General features: G+C 39.2%; 1 protein-coding gene across 3 annotated transcripts in view; it reads left to right on the top strand.

Annotated features, from left to right (window-relative positions):
- The window catches only part of CASP6 (caspase 6), a 75,821-nt gene that overhangs the window by 48,831 nt on the left and 3,085 nt on the right, over positions 1-23,905 (top strand). For all 3 annotated transcript variants that reach the window (XM_068104386.2, XM_068104387.2, XM_068104388.2), the window contains exons 7-8: positions 1,054-1,201; positions 22,746-22,813. In XM_068104386.2, the coding sequence (XP_067960487.1) occupies positions 1,054-1,201; positions 22,746-22,813 (216 nt within the window). The remainder of the gene's footprint in view (positions 1-1,053; positions 1,202-22,745; positions 22,814-23,905) is intronic.

Genomic DNA, 23,905 nt, shown 5'->3' with positions numbered 1-23,905 from the left:
AAATCTTAAGGAAGCCTTCCAGCAGAGGCACAATTGCCAGGATGAAGTGCACTTGTACCAGAGTATTCTTGTCCTTCAGCTTTCTTTCAATGCGGGTGTACGTAGGCCCTTCACTACATTTCTTGTCATTGGCAGGGACTTCAATCAAGATGTACTTAGTCAAAACCTCCCACTGGTCTAGGATTCCCTGGTCCAAGTGTCAACCACCGTACTGGTACATGCCTTAGCATGCCTTGAATATGGGTGCCCAGTTCTTCCTGCAACAGTTGCAGGTCTTCCTTGCGGGCATCTGATGCCTTGAAGTAGTAAAACAGATCTACCGCAAGTTCTTCTGCCTCATGACCATAGACTTTTAGAGCATATCCAAATGCATTGTGTACGACATGCAGACTGCATGTGCCAACGTCTACCAGCTGTGGGAGTTTGGCCTCGGAGAGATGCTGGTTGATCTTGTTGGTAATGCTCTTATTGACGTTTGGTCCATCACATCTAAGAGCCTGTAGCTTGGATCGCGGTATTTGATGTTCGGCTAGTGTGTCCAAAATTAGCTTTACCATTGTGTCTGCAGGGGTGTGCCCCAGCATGGATGACTTCAGATATCGGACTTATAACTTCAGATATCGATTAACTTCAGATTCAGATATCGGACTTCAGATTCCGTCATTCTCTGATGTTCATCCGATGAACAAATGCCTTATAACTCTTCTGAACCTCCTTCCCCTTTTCGTTCCATTCATCTCACATTCGTCTTGCTTCCCTTTTCTCTCTTATCCTTCCTCCTTGTGCATAACTCGACAAATGTACTAAACATAAGGAACACTCATTTTTATCCCATGTAATTTTGATTGTGTTACTGAAACAGCTGAAAAGGAGTAATAACTTTGCTGTGTGGTGTGACTGCAATTTTAGAGATTGGGAGCTGACCAATAACTCATTCTTTGAGATGGGGAATAATTGTTGCCAATAAAAAGGAGAAGATAAGCTCTACATCATAGAAATGTAGCACTTTTGATGGTCATCAAGTTTTCCTCTGGACACGTACCTCACCTTTAGGCTTGCCGTGGTGAAAAGCATGATGTGCCTGTGGCTGTTGATGAGGTTGATTCTACGGACATGCCAAACAACGTGGAGATCGATTATGGAATTCGCACTTTCATTCCTTCGGCAGCTGACTTCCTCATGTGTTACTCTGTAGCTGAAGGTAGAGTCATTGTTCTATAACTTTTTTAAATACTGAAATGGTAGCTATGTGTTGCGAGGGAAAAAAATGTGACGAGGAGACAATAATTCGGATATATTTGATGGCAACGTGAAGCACAAAAATAAGAGCAGCAGGTGTCTTTTTTATTCATATTTAAACAAGACCGAAAGTCTAACAGCGGCGTAGCCATAGTACTCTACTCGCTGCAACATGCAGCTGTCCGTGTGTGAAAACACATGACAGGTTCGACCACTTCGACGACATGTTCGGCCTGTACGGCATATCTATCTATAATTCCAGTAATCTCTGTGTGTATGTTTGTATGTTTGTATGTTTGTATGTATGTATGTATGTATGTTTGTCTGTGACCGCTGTTTCTCGACAACTACCGGTCCGATATACTTGAAACTTGCCAGGTATATTGCTGGGGACCCGAGGATGTGCCTTTTCAAGGTTTCATATTAATCGGACAAGTAGTTAGCGAGCTATGGCGATTTCTTTGCCAAACTCCGCAAGCCGTTCGCTTTGGACCAAACCATTGCATGTAAATAGAGGGGGGGGATTGTCACCGTACTCGCAAGCCGTTCGCTTTGGACCAAACCATTTCATGTAAATAGAGGGGGGGGGATTGTCACCGTACTCGCAAGCCGTTCGCTTTGGACCAAACCATTTCATGTAAATAGAGGGGGGGGATTGTCACCGTACTCGCAGGCCGTTCGCTTTGGACCAAACCATTTCATGTAAATAGAGGGGGGGGATATAATTTTAGATATATATATAGTACGGGCATGCCCTAGTACATTAAAATGTTGGTCGGTGGAGTTAGCTGGCGTACGCCGTAATGACATAATTGACGTAATGACGTAGCGTGACAGACGGACACAAAACTGCCGCTACTTTAATATATAGAAGATGATATATTTTAACCTCCAGTAACTTTGCAGTCACTACGAAGGGATTAGTGTTACGATTAGATTTACTATAATATTAACGTTACATTATAGTTATTATGAAAATGATACTACTATAAAAAAAAGCGAGGCCAAATCCTTACTTCCGCATTATTAGTACCTTTGCAATAACGACAAAGGGATGGCTGTGTTACGATTATATTTACTATATTATTAGTATTGTTGTGGAATTTGTAGTGGGGGACTCAGGACTCCAATGACCGGACACAGGTTTACAAAAGGTCTGGTTTATTAACTGTATTTACTTCATTCCAATTACCAAAATGATACCGCATAATATAATGGATCAGGTTAACTCTTTTCGCTGGTCCTTCTCGTTCATCCGATGTTCCTCCGACACTCCCGTTCGGTCAGCGCTTCTCGTAGCAAGTCCCTACCCAACGTTTTCTCTCGGTTATATCGCCAAACTGGACTTAATCCTCTCTCCGCTGATGCCCCGAGGTCATGCATTGCACCGAGTCCTGGCATCAGCTCGCTCCCCTCCTGCTGTGATTTCCATTTACACAGTAGGGGGGGTGCTCTAGCCTGGGGCCTTGACCAGGTGTTTCAAGAGATTACCATGTTCATGCACATTCTGACACTCATTTACAAACTCGTCTTTAACAGAGTTTGCATGTAAAATGTATCTGCTTTGTTACCAGGTTAATTAATAAGTTACCAGTGCCAATTAATAAGTTACACTGAGTTACACTTCCACAATTCCCTCATTTTTTTTGTTTTTGTTTATATTAACCATTAATCTAAACATCAATATAAGTAAACAGTCAATCACTACAAGTAAACATCATTACAAGTATAAGTAAATAATCATAACTTTGGTAATCAAATTCCCTTAAGCATACACCGTCATCCTGCAAGAATCACAAAACATTTCGTTGGTCATTGACTTCTTCCATATTGTTCAATCTATTGCATTTGCATCACAAATATATTTTCAAAACAACACTTCACCATCACCAAGATACAACAATTTCACTTAATTTTCAAGTTTTGTAAAGCATCTGCACCATCTGGAAAAAACGTTTGCCTCCACACACATGTTGACTTTGTTTGAAAGGAAGGGCTGATCACTTGTGTTTGAATCCAGGTATGAAACATTTTCTCCTAATGTCTTCATAGCTCCTGCACTACTTCGTGTAGGATTTCGCTGTTGTGGTAACACTGCGGAGTCATAGACTGACCCTTCTCTCCATGTAGCATTCTTGCCACTTTTTGCTGTGAACCATAATGATTCCTTGAACAAGGCCTTCGCCCAGTTGTAGTCAACTTGCCTCCTCCCTCATTATGAGTGGGCAGCAAGTATTGGTGTGACGTTGATTGGCCAGCAAGATGTGGAACAGGGATGCCGGATGCATCCACAATGATGTTGGGACCATGGTGTTCAGGTCATCCATGGTCCATACCAGGCGTGGCCCGCAGAATCGCGCACAGCTGTTGTGAAAAGGCACAGCCATTGGTTTGCAGCTTCATGCTGGCTCCCCGGAAGTTGGTGAAGTAATAACATATGTCCCCGCATTTCACAGAGGTTGCCGGTAAAATGTCGTTGTCCTGCAACTTTTGATGTGGTGAATGTTCGAAGCCTTCGAACAAGAGTAAGTGATCGCCTTTCTTTCATATGTTGCAGTGTGATCCAGGCAAATGGTCACATAAATTTCCTTGGTGAAGGTAAGCATTCATCTCCAAGTTACACAGGAGAATGTCTTCATCATTCTTTGAGAAAGAGGGTGTATGCCACGGTTAACTTCATTTTTTAGCCACAAATTTTCTTTCTTTCTTCTTCCCAATTCCGTTAGCAATCCCTCCAAAATGTGATCTCGTCTTATCCTTATGCTCAGTCACATCTGAATCTGCTTTCCGCACACACTGAATCAGATAGGGTACATCTTACCATGAAATCAGCATAATCATGTATATCTTCCGACAGTTTCACATTCAACAATTTGTTGTTTTTCCTTAACACAAAAAGTTATATTCATTTATATGCGTCACACAAATAATATTCAATCAGGTATGTATTTTATTACTAAACTAAGAATAGCATTGTATATGATTACAATCACAAACGGGAATACCTAATTCCCAACAACAATTTTCCCAAACCAACAAATTAAGCATAATGTATTATTACCATAATTCCTCTCCACTTTTTCTTTTCCCTCTTTTTTTCCTAACAGTGTGTCACTCGTGGTGATATGAGTTCATTGATATTGTAATTGACACAACTCATAACATTGTCGTTATGCCATTATCTTAATTCTACTGTTTATGTCGCCATAAAAGTCTTCCTTTTCTGGTTCCACATTTCTTTCCTCATTTGTCACTTCATGCGTTATCATCGTGTTGTTGGTTACCTTATTCAAACACACCGTCACTAAGGCTTTCAAGCAAGCCACCACTAAAACAATTGCCAATATAACTACTAAACCAACAAACAAGTCTGCTACTCCTTGTATATATTCATACCTATGACATAGTTATATGTCGATGACATTTAACATTATATACCAAACTAACAAGCTTCCTAAAAGGTAAATAAAGAAAATCCCTTAATATGTAACATAATCAGATTATTTGTCTTACCCTGATCCCCCTATCTCCCGGGGTTGAACTCAATCCCCTGATCATGAGTGTAGTTGTGATACATTTTTCACTCATGCTGTATTAATATCAGCAGGTAATTGTATGTCATGTAGGCAAATAAATGTCACTATTCCAAGTAGGAATATCACATGTTGAAAATGTAATGTTTATCAATGCAAGGGGTGTTAAAATGTAATTCAAATGACTGTAAATCACGACTATCATTTATCTACCACTGAATATTCTGCTGGGCTGCTAGGTGCAGCCTCATTTTCTGTGGGATCGTCCACCTTAGCCCCATGTGCTTGTTTGCAATGAGGGGCATGAATCCAACTTTCTATTTTGGGTCCATCTTTTTTTTTTTTTTTCTTATCAATCTCCTATGGTTTATCATTTCGTTCCAAGATACCGCAACCAAAGGTTTTAACCAAAGCTCTACCAAACTATTTCCAATTTGAACAAAAAATGCCAGTGAAACAATGATTCGAAGAATTAACTTCAAGGGGTCAATAAATTTATTCTATAGCCAGATCTAATTTTCCCATCCAATAGTTTGCCTTGCCACATGTCATATTATAACACCTTAATAAACCTTCGAAAAAATGTTTCCCATCTCAACAAATTTCCTTTTTTACAAATAGCCATGTGTAACTTACGTATTTAACTACAATTTCCTCTCAATTTGTTTGGCCTAACTGGCCGCAAAAGTGGCTGCCAGCATGCAGTACCGTTTTTTATCTACCAAGGAAGTGTTCCACACAAGACCTCTACCAAAATGTTGTTTGTAAAAAACAAATCTGGGATTTCTGATTACATGGATGCACACTCTCAGGACATTTTCAGGCTGCTGTTAACAATCCACTACGATGACTTAATTCCTTTACCCACAATCAAATAATTAGTACAAATTGAGGATATTATCCCTATCACATTCTTTTATAGATTCATTATGTTGGATCTAATTTTTCCCAATAATTTTCCACTGCTGTAAGGCGGAACAATAGCTCTCATAAGTCTTAGTAATATCGTACTTAATTTGCCCAGCAGAGAATAATTTATTTACTATCCTTTCTCATCTGTTAACCAGTGACTTTGTTTAAACTCCAGAACTGAAAACCCACAATAGTTCAAACCATACATACAGCACAATTTATATGCTGATAAAATTCAAGTTTATATATATAAAATCCATGAGCAGAGTATTCTGGGAAGTCAGTGTAAGACCTCTCCCAAATTTGGATGATTTTGTACTTCCTCATTTCCTTTTATGAAGCTCATATCCATAAATAGATGTTATTCTCATATACATTCTATCAAAAAATGGAATCCCAAAATTACTCACAATTTTACTATTAATTAATGGCTGCTCATAACCCAGCACATCAAATTTTTATATTCCATTTCCCTTGACAAAAGAGATAATGTTCATAATCAAATTATATTTCTATTTTATTTTACGGATTCTCTGGATATTCAATCCCATCCACATATCCCAATCCCATCCACATATAACTATCCATTTCCAGACAGGCACACTGTCGGTGTCAACAATCTTGTAAGATTGATACACAAAAACACACACACACATGCATTATGCATATTTGTTTGCGTTGGAACCATTATTTACAGATCAGATGGGTGTCAATTTTATTTCAATTTCATAAAATTTGTCAATCAAATTCAAAATGCTTATAGACAAATAAACCAAAAGTCCATTCTTAGAAAACCCTTATGATGTCACATTGAAATTACCCTTTCTGCCTTCACAATAATCTATCCAAATTTTGACTACACACCCATTTGCATGTCAGTCGACCATTGACCTATCAATCGTGCGGAACAATAGTCCGAAATTCCCACCTGATCATCATGTGACTCTTGTCACTTGGTTTGCCAAAAAAATTGCAACGCAATTGTTCCAAACTTTGTAAATTTAAAATTGCTGTGCCCAAAATAGAAGATCCAATTTTGGCATTTGATCAATTAATTATTAATTTGTTAACAAGCAAAAAAGAAAAAATGAATCATTCTTGCTCTGAAAACTTTTCAGACACAAGAATCATCGACAGTTATTCATGTTTGTCCAGTAATCGAATCTGTTGAGGCCAATCATCATTTGGGATTTGCAGCAATGAAGGCCTAATCATTGTCTGAGGTACCGGTAAGCACTGGTACCCTTGATCTTGGTTTGCCCCATGACCTTGTCTTCCTGTTGACATACGGACATCTTCTTCTCCAATGTCCCATCTTTCCACACTCGAAACACCGGTTTCTGTCGTTGTCTGATCTGTGCACCTGTGCACTTGTATTGCTGGGCTGCATCTCTACATCCCTGAGTTGCCACTGCAATCTCTCGTTATCTCCTGAAACACGAAAAAATTCTCTGTACCGTCCTTTTTGGGGAGACAACTGGAAATCAGATGGGACAACTGTGACTTTCATTCCTAATTTCGAGGGCAGTTGTGCATTTGTCTCCTCCACTGTATCCTGTATCCTTTTTATTTTAAGTTCTAGTTCCGTTATCCGTTCTTGCTGTTCCCGTTGTCTGGATTCACCATCCCAAAGATGGAATGCAAGCCAGTCTACCGTTAGATTCTGTCTCTTCCTGGCTTTCAATCTTTGTTCCAATCTTTCCAATCGACTTCGCTCAAATGTACCATCTTTTGGAAACTCCTCATCATGTCCCTTTGTCCACAAATACCAATTCTCGACCTGCCTTATAGCTTCTGCACCATAACGGTCGTACATATGATGTGTACAAGTACCTTTTTGTGGAATCTCTGGTTGTCCTTGTGTATTCTTGCAGGCTCCATTTCCCATTCTGCCTTTTATCAAAGTAGCGTTGGATGTGTTGTAGTTTGTTCCTCTAAAGCTTCACTCGTACCTCCAGGAAGGGTCTCTCCACCTGTTCGCACGGTGATTTCCAGAGAATCTCCCTCAGCCGTGGCTTTTGCACAATCCAATCTCACAGATCAGTATTTGCAGATGAGCCGGAGGGTCAGTATGAAATGGGTGAATCCTCAGGTGTCCGCTCTGTTGACGGGGAAATCACACAATGGTAACCGCACATATATATCTGTATATAAACTCACCACCTTGCTCAATATTCCCAGGTTGTCTCCACATTGTTAATATCACGCAAAGATATCAAAGCTTCTTTCTTGAGACCGCATTTTCATCAATCAAACAATCAATATATTCAATTCAATTTATTCAGTTAAATTTATTCAATTAAATTCAATCAATTAGATTCAATCTCAATTAATTCATCAATATTCATCAATAAATTAAATTAATCATTTTGGGTGACTCCTTGCATAAGCCCTTTCCCCAATGATGTCAGGACAGGTCCATCCATTGACCGTCACCTCTGGTTCGTACCTCATGTTAATTGATGAATCACCGTCCTGTCCTAGGGTCATATCTGACATATTTCCCCATTTTGCCTGGTCTCCACAAATTTTCTTTGCAACCACTAAAGGCAACTCATCCTTCATTCGTGAGACAGCCAAAATGGATGGCAGATATTAAAGTTCATTGGGAAAAATATCTCATCATTTTTCTTTTAATAGTATCCAAAATCTCTTGGCAATATAAATTTCGTAAAACTCCTGAAATAAGACTGTAAGATTTCTTCAATCATGCTAAATTTTGAAACTCCATCGCTTGTAATACCCAATTTATCCCATAGGGCTTGAAAGTTCTTTCCCAAGTTCATGCAGCATTCTGCATTTGAACCCTATGATATCATTCATAATAATCATCATGATTTTATAGTCATGGTCCTATCATAATCATCTATTTAAACGAACATTTCCTTTATCACCACAGCTATGTGGTATAATCAACAATAGAATAAAACTGCACATAGCAACAGGCTACCTCATGGCCACTTAGTATACCTATTGACAATAAGTCATAACAATATCGAATAATCATTGAACAATTCAAAAATCGCTTCCCCTGCTCCAGCCGCAGCATCCGTGATATTTGTTTGCTCATTCACTATTCCTGATTCGTCATCAAGGATCTCCATCATCACACAGCGTACTTAATTCCGCATTCTAATGAGAATTCAACAGGAATTTACGACTCAAAGGAAAAAGAACGAGCAGACCTTTTGCAGGATGATCGTTACAAAAATCGTTACATATATTAAAGTATTTATGATGTCGACAAATCATATCTTAATTCTTACAAGATTTTGGTTCTTTGAATAAATCACAGCACCGGGAGAACCAGCTCCAAAAATGGATCTTTGTGTTTATTCAGCACCCTAGTAATTGGTTCTTTGTGTACTAATTACACAGCACCCAGGCCCCGCTCATATGGATCTTTGTGCAGCGCTACACAGCACCTGAGCAAAAGGGGTTTCATCTACATTTTCCCTATCTGGTGTACCATCCGTGATATTTGTCTGCTCATTCACTATTCCTGATTCGTCATCAAGGATCTCCATCATCACACAGCGTACTTAATTCCGCATTTTAATGAGAGTTCAACAGGAATTTACGACTCAAAGGAAAAGAACGAGCAGACCTTTTGCAGGACGATAACTGGAATTTAGTCGTGAAAATATATCCAAATACACAAAAATACACACCCACACAAATAAACAACATTTATTCCGTTTAACAGAACAAACATTTCCTCTATCATGACATGCATGTCTTCAAAATTATATGCCCAAGAGAAAAAGTAAAATTAATTAAAACTGCGGGCAGTGATAATCCGGGGACCATACCGCTCCATCCTGATTGGACGGGTGCGTGCTAGAGTCGTTAATAACGACAGTCCAGATCCGATTGTTCAAAATTTTAACTCAATCGATCGAAAAATGAATGCAGGGATGCATTTTAAAGGTGCAGTGGCACTAACTGAGTTGCCACGAATATGGCCATCACAAAATATTTTCCTTAATCAATTGGCTCATAGCATAACCAATCATATCATTCAACTTCTTCCTGAGTGTGAAGAATATCCAATCATATCATTCAACCTCTTCCTGAGTGTGAAGAATATCCAATCATATCATTCAACTTCTTCCTGAGTGTGAAGAATATCCAATCATATCATTCAACTTCTTTCATAAGTGTGAAGAATATCCAATCATATCATTCAACTTCTTCCTGAGTGTGAAGAATATCCAATCATATCATTCAACTTCTTCCTGAGTGTGAAGAATATTCAATCATATCATTCAACTTCTTCCATAAGTGTGAAGAATATCCAATCATATCATTCAACTTCTTCCTGAGTGTGAAGAATATCCAATCATATCATTCAACTTCTTCCTGAGTGTGAAGAATATCCAATCATATCATTCAACTTCTTTCATAAGTGTGAAGAATATCCAATCATATCATTCAACTTCTTCCTGAGTGTGAAGAATATCCAATCATATCATTCAACGTCTTCCTGAGTGTGAAGAATATCCAATCATATCATTCAACTTCTTCCTGAGTGTGAAGAATATCCAATCATATCATTCAACTTCTTCCTGAGTGTGAAGAATATTCAATCATATCATTCAACTTCTTCCATAAGTGTGAAGAATATCCAATCATATCATTCAACTTCTTCCTGAGTGTGAAGAATATCCAATCATATCATTCAACTTCTTCCTGAGTGTGAAGAATATCCAATCATATCATTCAACTTCTTTCATAAGTGTGAAGAATATCCAATCATATCATTCAACTTCTTCCATAAGTGTGAAGAATATCCAATCATATCATTCAACTTCTTCCTGAGTGTGAAGAATATCCAATCATATCATTCAACTTCTTTCATAAGTGTGAAGAATATCCAATCATATCATTCAACTTCTTCCTGAGTGTGAAGAATATCCAATCATATCATTCAACTTCTTCCTGAGTGTGAAGAATATCCAATCATATCATTCAACTTCTTCCTGAGTGTGAAGAATATCCAATCATATCATTCAACCTCTTCCTGAGTGTGAAGAATATCCAATCATATCATTCAACTTCTTCCTGAGTGTGAAGAATATCCAATCATATCATTCAACCTCTTCCTGAGTGTGAAGAATATCCAATCATATCATTCAACTTCTTCCTGAGTGTGAAGAATATTCAATCATATCATTCAACTTCTTCCATAAGTGTGAAGAATATCCAATCATATCATTCAACTTCTTCCTGAGTGTGAAGAATATCCAATCATATCATTCAACTTCTTCCTGAGTGTGAAGAATATCCAATCATATCATTCAACTTCTTTCATAAGTGTGAAGAATATCCAATCATATCATTCAACTTCTTCCTGAGTGTGAAGAATATCCAATCATATCATTCAACTTCTTTCATAAGTGTGAAGAATATCCAATCATATCATTCAACTTCTTCCTGAGTGTGAAGAATATCCAATCATATCATTCAACGTCTTCCTGAGTGTGAAGAATATCCAATCATATCATTCAACTTCTTCCTGAGTGTGAAGAATATCCAATCATATCATTCAACTTCTTTCATAAGTGTGAAGAATATCCAATCATATCATTCAACTTCTTCCATAAGTGTGAAGAATATCCAATCATATCATTCAACTTCTTCCTGAGTGTGAAGAATATCCAATCATATCATTCAACTTCTTCCTGAGTGTGAAGAATATCCAATCATATCATTCAACTTCTTTCATAAGTGTGAAGAATATCCAATCATATCATTCAACTTCTTCCATAAGTGTGAAGAATATCCAATCATATCATTCAACTTCTTCCTGAGTGTGAAGAATATCCAATCATATCATTCAACTTCTTTCATAAGTGTGAAGAATATCCAATCATATCATTCAACTTCTTCCTGAGTGTGAAGAATATCCAATCATATCATTCAACTTCTTCCTGAGTGTGAAGAATATCCAATCATATCATTCAACTTCTTCCTGAGTGTGAAGAATATCCAATCATATCATTCAACCTCTTCCTGAGTGTGAAGAATATCCAATCATATCATTCAACTTCTTCCTGAGTGTGAAGAATATCCAATCATATCATTCAACTTCTTCCTGAGTGTGAAGAATATTCAATCATATCATTCAACTTCTTCCATAAGTGTGAAGAATATCCAATCATATCATTCAACTTCTTCCTGAGTGTGAAGAATATCCAATCATATCATTCAACTTCTTCCTGAGTGTGAAGAATATCCAATCATATCATTCAACTTCTTTCATAAGTGTGAAGAATATCCAATCATATCATTCAACTTCTTCCATAAGTGTGAAGAATATCCAATCATATCATTCAACTTCTTCCTGAGTGTGAAGAATATCCAATCATATCATTCAACTTCTTTCATAAGTGTGAAGAATATCCAATCATATCATTCAACTTCTTCCTGAGTGTGAAGAATATCCAATCATATCATTCAACTTCTTCCTGAGTGTGAAGAATATCCAATCATATCATTCAACTTCTTCCTGAGTGTGAAGAATATCCAATCATATCATTCAACCTCTTCCTGAGTGTGAAGAATATCCAATCATATCATTCAACTTCTTCCTGAGTGTGAAGAATATCCAATCATATCATTCAACCTCTTCCTGAGTGTGAAGAATATCCAATCATATCATTCAACTTCTTCCTGAGTGTGAAGAATATTCAATCATATCATTCAACTTCTTCCATAAGTGTGAAGAATATCCAATCATATCATTCAACTTCTTCCTGAGTGTGAAGAATATCCAATCATATCATTCAACTTCTTCCTGAGTGTGAAGAATATCCAATCATATCATTCAACTTCTTTCATAAGTGTGAAGAATATCCAATCATATCATTCAACTTCTTCCTGAGTGTGAAGAATATCCAATCATATCATTCAACGTCTTCCTGAGTGTGAAGAATATCCAATCATATCATTCAACTTCTTCCTGAGTGTGAAGAATATCCAATCATATCATTCAACTTCTTTCATAAGTGTGAAGAATATCCAATCATATCATTCAACTTCTTCCATAAGTGTGAAGAATATCCAATCATATCATTCAACTTCTTCCTGAGTGTGAAGAATATCCAATCATATCATTCAACTTCTTCCTGAGTGTGAAGAATATCCAATCATATCATTCAACTTCTTTCATAAGTGTGAAGAATATCCAATCATATCATTCAACTTCTTCCATAAGTGTGAAGAATATCCAATCATATCATTCAACTTCTTCCTGAGTGTGAAGAATATCCAATCATATCATTCAACTTCTTTCATAAGTGTGAAGAATATCCAATCATATCATTCAACTTCTTCCTGAGTGTGAAGAATATCCAATCATATCATTCAACTTCTTCCTGAGTGTGAAGAATATCCAATCATATCATTCAACTTCTTCCTGAGTGTGAAGAATATCCAATCATATCATTCAACCTCTTCCTGAGTGTGAAGAATATCCAATCATATCATTCAACTTCTTCCTGAGTGTGAAGAATATCCAATCATATCATTCAACTTCTTCCTGAGTGTGAAGAATATTCAATCATATCATTCAACTTCTTCCATAAGTGTGAAGAATATCCAATCATATCATTCAACTTCTTCCTGAGTGTGAAGAATATCCAATCATATCATTCAACTTCTTCCTGAGTGTGAAGAATATCCAATCATATCATTCAACTTCTTTCATAAGTGTGAAGAATATCCAATCATATCATTCAACTTCTTCCATAAGTGTGAAGAATATCCAATCATATCATTCAACTTCTTCCTGAGTGTGAAGAATATCCAATCATATCATTCAACTTCTTTCATAAGTGTGAAGAATATCCAATCATATCATTCAACTTCTTCCTGAGTGTGAAGAATATCCAATCATATCATTCAACTTCTTCCTGAGTGTGAAGAATATCCAATCATATCATTCAACTTCTTCCTGAGTGTGAAGAATATCCAATCATATCATTCAACCTCTTCCTGAGTGTGAAGAATATCCAATCATATCATTCAACTTCTTCCTGAGTGTGAAGAATATCCAATCATATCATTCAACCTCTTCCTGAGTGTGAAGAATATCCAATCATATCATTCAACTTCTTCCTGAGTGTGAAGAATATTCAATCATATCATTCAACTTCTTCCATAAGTGTGAAGAATATCCAATCATATCATTCAACTTTTTCCTGAGTGTGAAGAATATCCAATCATATCATTCAACTTCTTCCTGAGTGTGAAGAATATCCAATCATATCATTCAACTTCTTTCATAAGTGTGAAGAATATCCAATCATATCATTCAACTTCTTCCTGAGTGTGAAGAATATCCAATCATATCATTCAACGTCTTCCTGAGTGTGAAGAATATCCAATCATATCATTCAACTTCTTCCTGAGTGTGAAGAATATCCAATCATATCATTCAACTTCTTTCATAAGTGTGAAGAATATCCAATCATATCATTCAACTTCTTCCTGAGTGTGAAGAATATCCAATCATATCATTCAACTTCTTTCATAAGTGTGAAGAATATCCAATCATATCATTCAACTTCTTCCTGAGTGTGAAGAATATCCAATCATATCATTCAACGTCTTCCTGAGTGTGAAGAATATCCAATCATATCATTCAACTTCTTCCTGAGTGTGAAGAATATCCAATCATATCATTCAACTTCTTTCATAAGTGTGAAGAATATCCAATCATATCATTCAACTTCTTCCATAAGTGTGAAGAATATCCAATCATATCATTCAACTTCTTCCTGAGTGTGAAGAATATCCAATCATATCATTCAACTTCTTTCATAAGTGTGAAGAATATCCAATCATATCATTCAACTTCTTCCTGAGTGTGAAGAATATCCAATCATATCATTCAACTTCTTTCATAAGTGTGAAGAATATCCAATCATATCATTCAACTTCTTCCTGAGTGTGAAGAATATCCAATCATATCATTCAACTTCTTCCTGAGTGTGAAGAATATCCAATCATATCATTCAACTTCTTCCTGAGTGTGAAGAATATCCAATCATATCATTCAACCTCTTCCTGAGTGTGAAGAATATCCAATCATATCATTCAACTTCTTCCTGAGTGTGAAGAATATCCAATCATATCATTCAACTTCTTTCATAAGTGTGAAGAATATCCAATCATATCATTCAACTTCTTCCTGAGTGTGAAGAATATCCAATCATATCATTCAACTTCTTCCTGAGTGTGAAGAATATCCAATCATATCATTCAACTTCTTCCTGAGTGTGAAGAATATTCAATCATATCATTCAACTTCTTCCATAAGTGTGAAGAATATCCAATCATATCATTCAACTTCTTCCTGAGTGTGAAGAATATCCAATCATATCATTCAACTTCTTCCTGAGTGTGAAGAATATCCAATCATATCATTCAACTTCTTTCATAAGTGTGAAGAATATCCAATCATATCATTCAACTTCTTCCTGAGTGTGAAGAATATCCAATCATATCATTCAACTTCTTCCTGAGTGTGAAGAATATCCAATCATATCATTCAACTTCTTTCATAAGTGTGAAGAATATCCAATCATATCATTCAACTTCTTCCATAAGTGTGAAGAATATCCAATCATATCATTCAACTTCTTCCTGAGTGTGAAGAATATCCAATCATATCATTCAACTTCTTCCTGAGTGTGAAGAATATCCAATCATATCATTCAACTTCTTCCTGAGTGTGAAGAATATCCAATCATATCATTCAACTTCTTTCATAAGTGTGAAGAATATCCAATCATATCATTCAACTTCTTCCTGAGTGTGAAGAATATCCAATCATATCATTCAACTTCTTCCTGAGTGTGAAGAATATCCAATCATATCATTCAACTTCTTCCTGAGTGTGAAGAATATCCAATCATATCATTCAACCTCTTCCTGAGTGTGAAGAATATCCAATCATATCATTCAACTTCTTCCTGAGTGTGAAGAATATCCAATCATATCATTCAACCTCTTCCTGAGTGTGAAGAATATCCAATCATATCATTCAACTTCTTCCTGAGTGTGAAGAATATTCAATCATATCATTCAACTTCTTCCATAAGTGTGAAGAATATCCAATCATATCATTCAACTTCTTCCTGAGTGTGAAGAATATCCAATCATATCATTCAACTTCTTTCATAAGTGTGAAGAATATCCAATCATATCATTCAACTTCTTCCTGAGTGTGAAGAATATCCAATCATATCATTCAACTTCTTCCATAAGTGTGAAGAATATCCGATCATATCATCGTGTCACCCATGCTATTTATCTGGCAAATTTCGTCAAAAAAAAACAGCACCGGTTTTGTTTCACCCAAGCGTCCTGCAAAACGCTTTGCTTCTCGCAAAACGTCCGCCAATGGGAAGTAAAGGGAGGGAAAAAAAACGGGAGGAAGAGACAGGGTGCCGGAATGGACATGAGGGACAATGAGGGACAGTGAGGGAGTGTTGGTATGCAAAATTTTCTTCTTTTTTTTTTTTTTCCAATCGCCATCTTTCACAGTAATTCTGGACCGGCATGAGGTGGGATTGTCTGTCATGAATTTATTTGTTGATAGAACGAGTTTTAATTTGTCTAAATCCGACCAGTCGTTTCCAAAGATATAAGCCTTTTTGTCGCAATACCATAAATTGGAATGAGGTCAAATATATATATATAAATATAATTCCCTTTCCCGGTTCCCTGTCGCTCGCCGAGCGCCGAGCAAGTTGCTCGCTCGACGAGCAAGTCGAGTGTTTTGAACAAGTGCAAAAAAAAAGAAGTACTTTATACGTGTGCGGGTGGGTAAACGAGTGTACCGGCCTTACACGTCCTGGAAGCAAATGGTCGCAAGGTGCACACTTGCTCCGTTTGCTTCCAGGTCACAGTAAGACCCTTAATGACCAGCACAAAAATACGTATTTACAGAAATCATTTAGAAAAAAAACGAATAAATTGCTACAGTCGTTTATCGAAATCCCATTCGTGATGGCTCACGCCACCTATATCGCGGCATCGGTGCGCAAAGAAGCCCCAGACCACCTGCTCCCCCATGTATGTACCCATAACTTCCAAGTTCGTAAATCATATTGGACAAAACAAGACACACTCACCTTTTAAAGAAGACTTGTTTGTGTGTACAATTGATGTCAGCGGTGCCTCCAGATTGTTGTGGAATTTGTATTGGGGGACTCAGGACTCCAATGACCGGACACAGGTTTACAAAAGGTCTGGTTTATTAACTGTATTTACTTCATTCCAATTACCAAAATGATACCGCATAATATAATGGATCAGGTTAACTCTTTTCGCTGGTCCTTCTCGTTCATCCGATGTTCCTCCGACACTCCCGTTCGGTCAGCGCTTCTCGTAGCAAGTCCCTACCCAACGTTTTCTCTCGGTTATATCGCCAAACTGGACTTAATCCTCTCTCCGCTGATGCCCCGAGGTCATGCATTGCACCGAGTCCTGGCATCAGCTCGCTCCCCTCCTGCTGTGATTTCCATTTACACAGTAGGGGGGGTGCTCTAGCCTGGGGCCTTGACCAGGTGTTTCAAGAGATTACCATGTTCATGCACATTCTGACACTCATTTACAAACTCGTTTAACAGAGTTTGCATGTAAAATGTATCTGCTTTGTTACCAGGTTAATTAATAAGTTACCAGTGCCAATTAATAAGTTACACTGAGTTACACTTCCACAGTATTAACGTTATTATTATTATTACAAAAACAACTACTGTATTAAGAAACCTGGGCTAATTTGTCTGAAGAGGCTTGAAGGTGAGGCATGAAGGCATGAAGCCCAAGGCCTATAAGTACTGTGTCATTGGAAGACCCATAACGTCGATGCTTTCAATATTTGATGATAATTTTAACAATCGGTTTGTTTGTGTTTCACACTGAATGAAAAATATAAAGGTAGAGCATGGCGATTGCGACATATGACAGGTTTGACAATATCTTCAACCGGAACGGCATAGGAATAAAAATGGCAAAGTGTGGAGTCAGCCGTTATACGCCATAATGACATCACAGATGTAATCACATCACATCACCCCTGTCATGTGACCAGATCCTCAGCTCTGATTGGTATACGTTTGAGGGGATATACGGACAGACATACACTGTTCTAGATGGCTTTGCCCTATGGGCTACGCTGTAAAAAAAAAAACTATCCTCTTCTATGCAGTATTACGGGAAAGGAAGATGAGGGGGGCCATAACTATGGGGGTGTGAAAGGTCAGTTTTGAGTGCCTTCCCTTCCCTCTTCATCTCCCCCCTCCTTCCACCTTCCAATATGAGATTTTTCTTGTTCTTCACCATATTTTTGAAATGAGTCTTCTTCTCCTCCTCTTCCCTTTACAAGGGGTCCAATGACACCAAGCTTCTGCCCTGAATTGAACACAGTACTCCTCGACTCCCCTATGTCCTCAGCAAACTCTCTCCACTCTCCAACCACCCACACCTTACTGATATCCCTCTTCACACAATCTTCCCATCTCAACTGTGGTCTACCTCTGTTCCTTCTACCTTGTTCCCTCAAGCTATCCGCTTTCTTTGCCATTCTCTCTTCCCCCAGCTGCATCAAGTGTCCAGCCCATCTCAGCCAGAATTTCACCAATCTCCCAGTCTTGCTCAACTGCACACCAATCTCCTCTTTCAGTTCACCCATCCTCCTTCCAGCCACCCTCTTCACTTCCACAATCATCCTGACCCAGTTGTTCTCACAAACGTACATTCTCTGTTGTCTCTCTCTGTCAGTGACACCGTTTCCATACTGGTAAAGGTAGACCGGTGTTACACACGACATCAGAGCCTTCCCTTTCAATTTCCTTGATATCTTTCTGTCTGCATTACTCCCTCCACCCAACTCCATGAATCCTCCTCCATACCTCTGCCTCTGGCTTACCATCCCTGGTCACTGTTCCGGCCAGATACTCAAACCTATTTCACTGTCTGATCTCCTTCCTCTCCAACCTGATATTCATTTATCTTCTCTGCGGCCCAACCCACGTCACCCCAGTCATCTCCATGCTCATCTTCAGCCCATGTTTCTCAAATGCCTCCTTCCACTCCTCCAGTCGTACTTCCTGCATCTCCCACCAACTCTCCACCAAAACAGTCAGCTAGTCCATTATACAATATCCTCCCCAGAATACCCCTCATGTTTACCTTCGTGCTTGCCAGCTCCATCATCATGATAAATAGGAGTGGGCTGAGAGCGCTTCTCTGCCTCAAACCGATGTTCACACTGAATTCCTCAGACATCCCAGGCCCAACCAAAACTCTTCTGTTCCTTCCCTTGTACATCCCTTCCAACAACTTAACTTCTGCTTCAGGCACTCCCATCCATCTCAGTGTCGCAATCACCATCTCTCTCGGGACAGTGTTGAAGGCCTTTTCCAGGTTCACAAATCTCAATGCCATTTCGTCTTGCACCTCCAACCTCTTCTCCACCAGCTGTCTCAGCGTGAACATCCCATTTATTGTCCCTTACACTTTCTAAACCACTGCTGCTCTTCTCTGATCTCCATCTCCACACCTATCCTCCCGTCAAGAATCCTCTCCAGCACCTTCAGAACATGACTCAGGACCGTAATGCCCCTATTTTCCCCTGGATCTTGAACATCTTTTATTTCCCTGGATCTCCTTCCATATCGCCACAATTAACCCTGTACTCCAATCCTCCAATCCTTAACGCTCTCTCAAACATACACTCAACAGCCTCTTTGTCCAATTGACTCCTACTTCTCCTGCTGCAATTATCATCTCTGTACACACCTCATCATCAATGCTTAGTGCTCTTTCCTTCATCCTATTCAATGCTGTCCTCACCTCCTCCTCCATGATCTCCACCAGCTCCACTTTCCTCCCCCACACAACATGGTAGCTCCACCTCGGCATTGCTTCCTTCTTGGTTCAACAGTTCCTTGAAATATCCTTCCCACAACTTCAATACTGCCCCCTCTCTGTCACTAGCTTTCCGCCACCATTCTTAAACACCGTCCCTCCACCCCTTCATGTCCTTGCCATCCACCAGTTAATAGATAATCTTCTTCCCACTATCCTCTTCCAACTTGTTATACATTTCCTCTTCTATCATTTCTCACCTTATCCACAGCTCTCCTTGATGCTTTTTTAAAATTTTGCCCATACAGGTGCAGCAACCCCACATCCTGTTGCCTCCTTCTATTTTTGGTCTTCTCTATCCTCTTCCAAACCTCCTTCTTTTCAACAATTGCCTCCGCTGCTTCGTCCATCCACCATACCTGGTTTCTATCCCTAGATGATGCACCCTTTACTGACGTCCTTCCAGAGAAAACTTCTACAATTCCCCTAAATGCCTCTCTGCACTTCTTCCATTCCTCCTCCAAACCTTCTGCTTCATCACTAAGTTGCTCATACCTGGCCCTCATCCTCTCGTTGTACTCTACAGCGACGTTTCCCCCACACTTCCCCCACCTAATAATCATCCGACCCCTGCACTTAACCTCCCTCCTTTACTTAATCCGTACCACAAACACCACAGGCTTGTGCTGGTGGTAACATGCTCTCCCACAACTGCCTTGCAATCCTTAACCCTCCACAACTGTCATTTCCTTACAACCCGCAAATACAGTTCTGTTCTATGCTGTCCAATGGTGTGGCTTTTCTGCTTTTGAAAGAATGAATCAGCGAAGGCCATCCCATTCCTCGCCACCAGTTGCATCAGCTCTCAACCCCTCTATTCCTCGTTCACCAACAAAATTTACCAGCACAAATCCTCTTCACCCGACTCCGCTAATCCCACATACGCGTTAAAGTCTCCCGCAATGCACAGCATCACCTCCAGCTCAACCATTCCCACCAGCCTCTCCAGTGTGTCCCTGAATTCCTGCTTCTCCGCCAGTCCTTCTCATTTGTGACCCATATACTGATCGAACACACATCATTTGCCTCTGTATCAACATTCATGCCACAACTATTCATCCCCCCCATCTTTCCACTCTAACCACCTACTTGCTGATCTCTTCTGATACTATTATTCCCACACCATTACTCCTTCCATTCCCACGCATGTGCAACAGCTTGTATCCTCCTACCAACCTCCTCACCCTGTCTCCTTTCAATCTGGTGTCCTGCACACACAACACTTCCAACCTCATTCTCTGCATCATCTCCACCAACTCGACCCCTCCCCCCTCCTTTGATCCCACATTCAAACGACCTAATCGGACCTCGCTTTTGCAGCGCTGCCCACCTGGCAGAGTCAGTACCCAGTTTGGGACGCTCTGGTCATCAATCAGCAGCGCTGCTCAGGCTGACCTTAAATTAGGATTATAATATAAACTAAAAATGGGCAATAAGTTACAAGGCTTGAGAGGAACTTTTTTTCCTTCAAAGCACATGCTTTTTAGCATATCAAGATGTCACAACCATGATGTGTACTATCGATCAGCACTGTAAGGTAATGGGTTACTGCTGTGATGAACATTTTCAATACTCAATAGGTATAAAGAACCACCTTTAGAGGCCATTTTTACCTGCAAAGCAGGGGTTGGCCTTTTTCGGGCACCATGGTCCCCTTTTTGAAGCAATGTTTTACGGCCGGATGCCCTTCCTGCCACCAACCCTGTTAGTCACCTCTTGTGACACAGGGAATTACCAGTGAACTGGTGCTCAATTTGCCGACCTCGGAAGGATGACAGGCTGAGTCAACCCCCCTGGCGTTAATTCAGCGATCGACCAGGATTCGAACCCAGGATCCTAGGATCCCAAGCCGGCACCCTAACCACTAAGCCAACACCAGGCTAAATACTCAATAGGTATGAAATCCAAATAATATACCTATACCTGTACATGTGTGCAGTCAATGTTTATACATGCAGTCAATACATTCCAAAACAGTTTGATTTTGTCGATAATGTAAGGCATATGATGTTTAGGCCTAATAGTGTGTACTGTGCTGCAGGATATCGGTTTGTGCATCACATTTCTGAAGCATGTGTATTTTGCATCATTGCAGCTTATTTTACTTGATCATTGAGGTATATCTTTATTTGCCTAATTATCTAATTATATTGCCATTGTCTATAACAATTATAGTTATAATAATTATCCCCACGCTTTTTGAAAAATAACGGAGGGGAGGATATTGTAATCGGCTCCATCTGTCTGTCTGTCCGTCACGCTGTCACCTCCGAAACAGTTGTGCATAAATTCACCAAACTAGGTAGTTATGTTCACCACATGGCAAGAATGTCCAAGAGCAGTATTATTTTGGCCCTGACCCCTGGGGAGGAGTCAAAAGGTCAAACACTAAAAAATGCAATTGCAGCCATATGTTTAGGTGAAACTTTGTATATGCATTCAGCATTGGGGGATGCATTAAATATGTAACGATTTTTTTATTTGACCCCTGATTCATGCCCTTGGGGGTGGGGACTTGCGGTCAGAGGTCAAAACGGGAATTTTTTTTTTACCTCAAAATTTGATATTGGGTCAATCCTGGTGGAACTTCTTGCCATCTTTCAACTTTGCTTTAGGTGGGAAGGGGATTTGCGATGGTGCAGCATCGACTTCACTCTAGTTTCCACTTCCGTTAGGTGTGCAGACCAGCGACTCTTAGTGTTTATACCACTCATTTGTAAGTACATCCAATTTTCTCCAAATGTTGCTCAGGCAAGTATTAAAAAATTCTGGCAACCATTATGAATGAGGTTTATGCATCAAATAAAGGTCACAATTTAGCCGTAAGGGTGTCAGGGCACCATTGCATGTCACACTTGAAGCAATTGCTGGAGAAATCACATATGAGGGTCCAATATATGTTATAAACAATCCATACACAGTCCACATAGAACCCGATGGCTCTAAAGATCCGACAGGCAATAGGATACATCATCCATGCAACACCTGCACTTTCATCAGTACCATATGTACATTTCACTGTGGGTGTAAATTTCAATCAACCTGCATGTATTGATGTTTGAACATGACCTTTATCTACTTTGCCATCTAACACAAACTCTGAATGTTTATTTCCAGGTTTCTTCTCACACCGCGAGACAATCAATGGTTCCTGGTACATTCAGGATCTTATGAAAGTGATACGGGTGAGAATCCAGGCAGGATCACTGTGACAAGTTCAAATCATTAAACTTTTGTGGTTGAGAGATGGAAATACTTAAGTCATTCTCCGTTGGTCGTTTCACCCTTATTTCGGCTTTCCAATGAGATATTTGGAGTGCAAAACGTACAGTGAGACACATTTTCAAAGTGGATATCCATAGAGATATTGAAGATCTGAATGAGTTTGTTTGTGTCGGTCTCAGCTAGACTACGTGCTCGTGAGTCGTAGGCCTGACACATCACTTCTCTTATGTTTCCTCTTCTTACATTTTTTCGATTACACTTCTCCCTTTTGCTTTTCCAATCATGTTACAAAGTGAACAAAATCATACAAAACCCACCGAAGAACCCCCAAACCCATTATCCCTATTACCACTTCCTTCACTCATTCCTTTCCTTTTCCTCTTCCATACTACCTCCTTTCCTATCTCTTACAGAAACAATTGCTTCTTAGTTACGGTATATTAAAATATTATTTTAATTGACTTCATGTCCCTTTACTGTCTTTTCCAAAAACTTCATACTTTAACAATTTCTTCTTCCCATGCTTTCCATTACCTTTCCCGCAAGTTTGTAAACCCATGCCCTGGGTCTCGTCAGTGCAATCCTACAGCACTACTTTTTTCATGCTTTCAAACACTCTTCCCTTCAACTTGGTCATGTCTGTCTTCATTTGGTAAAACTTGGGATCTGAAAGAGAAATGAAGTCGGAAAGTGAGTGCCGATTCTTAACTGTTGAGCCTATCCTGTACGTATGCCCACCACAAAATATTGAGCTGCCCTCTCCAAAGCATATGATATTGATTCTGCCACTATTTCCACAAAATCTCTCTTTGTCTCATCCCATGTCTGCTGTGGCTATCCAATCTATCCTTTTGGCTCTGGTATATTGATTCCTGGGGAGGGCAGTTGTGGTAAATCAATTCCTTTCTCAACAAGAAAGGCAAACGTGACTGAGGGAAATTTTGTCACTTTGTAAGGCATACAAAAAGTGTTACAATCCTTAGGCAAGCAAGAAAACATCTTGCTCATCTTAAGTGTGGACTCTTCAACTAGTGTCCTTCCTCTAAATCATA

This window comes from Myxine glutinosa, chromosome 4 (genome assembly GCF_964187855.1).
Source record: "Myxine glutinosa chromosome 4, kmMyxGlut1.1, whole genome shotgun sequence".
Classification (NCBI taxonomy): domain Eukaryota; kingdom Metazoa; phylum Chordata; class Myxini; order Myxiniformes; family Myxinidae; genus Myxine; species Myxine glutinosa.
The sequence above is the reverse complement of the archived record's forward strand: the minus strand, read 5'-3'. Positions and strand labels throughout refer to the sequence as shown.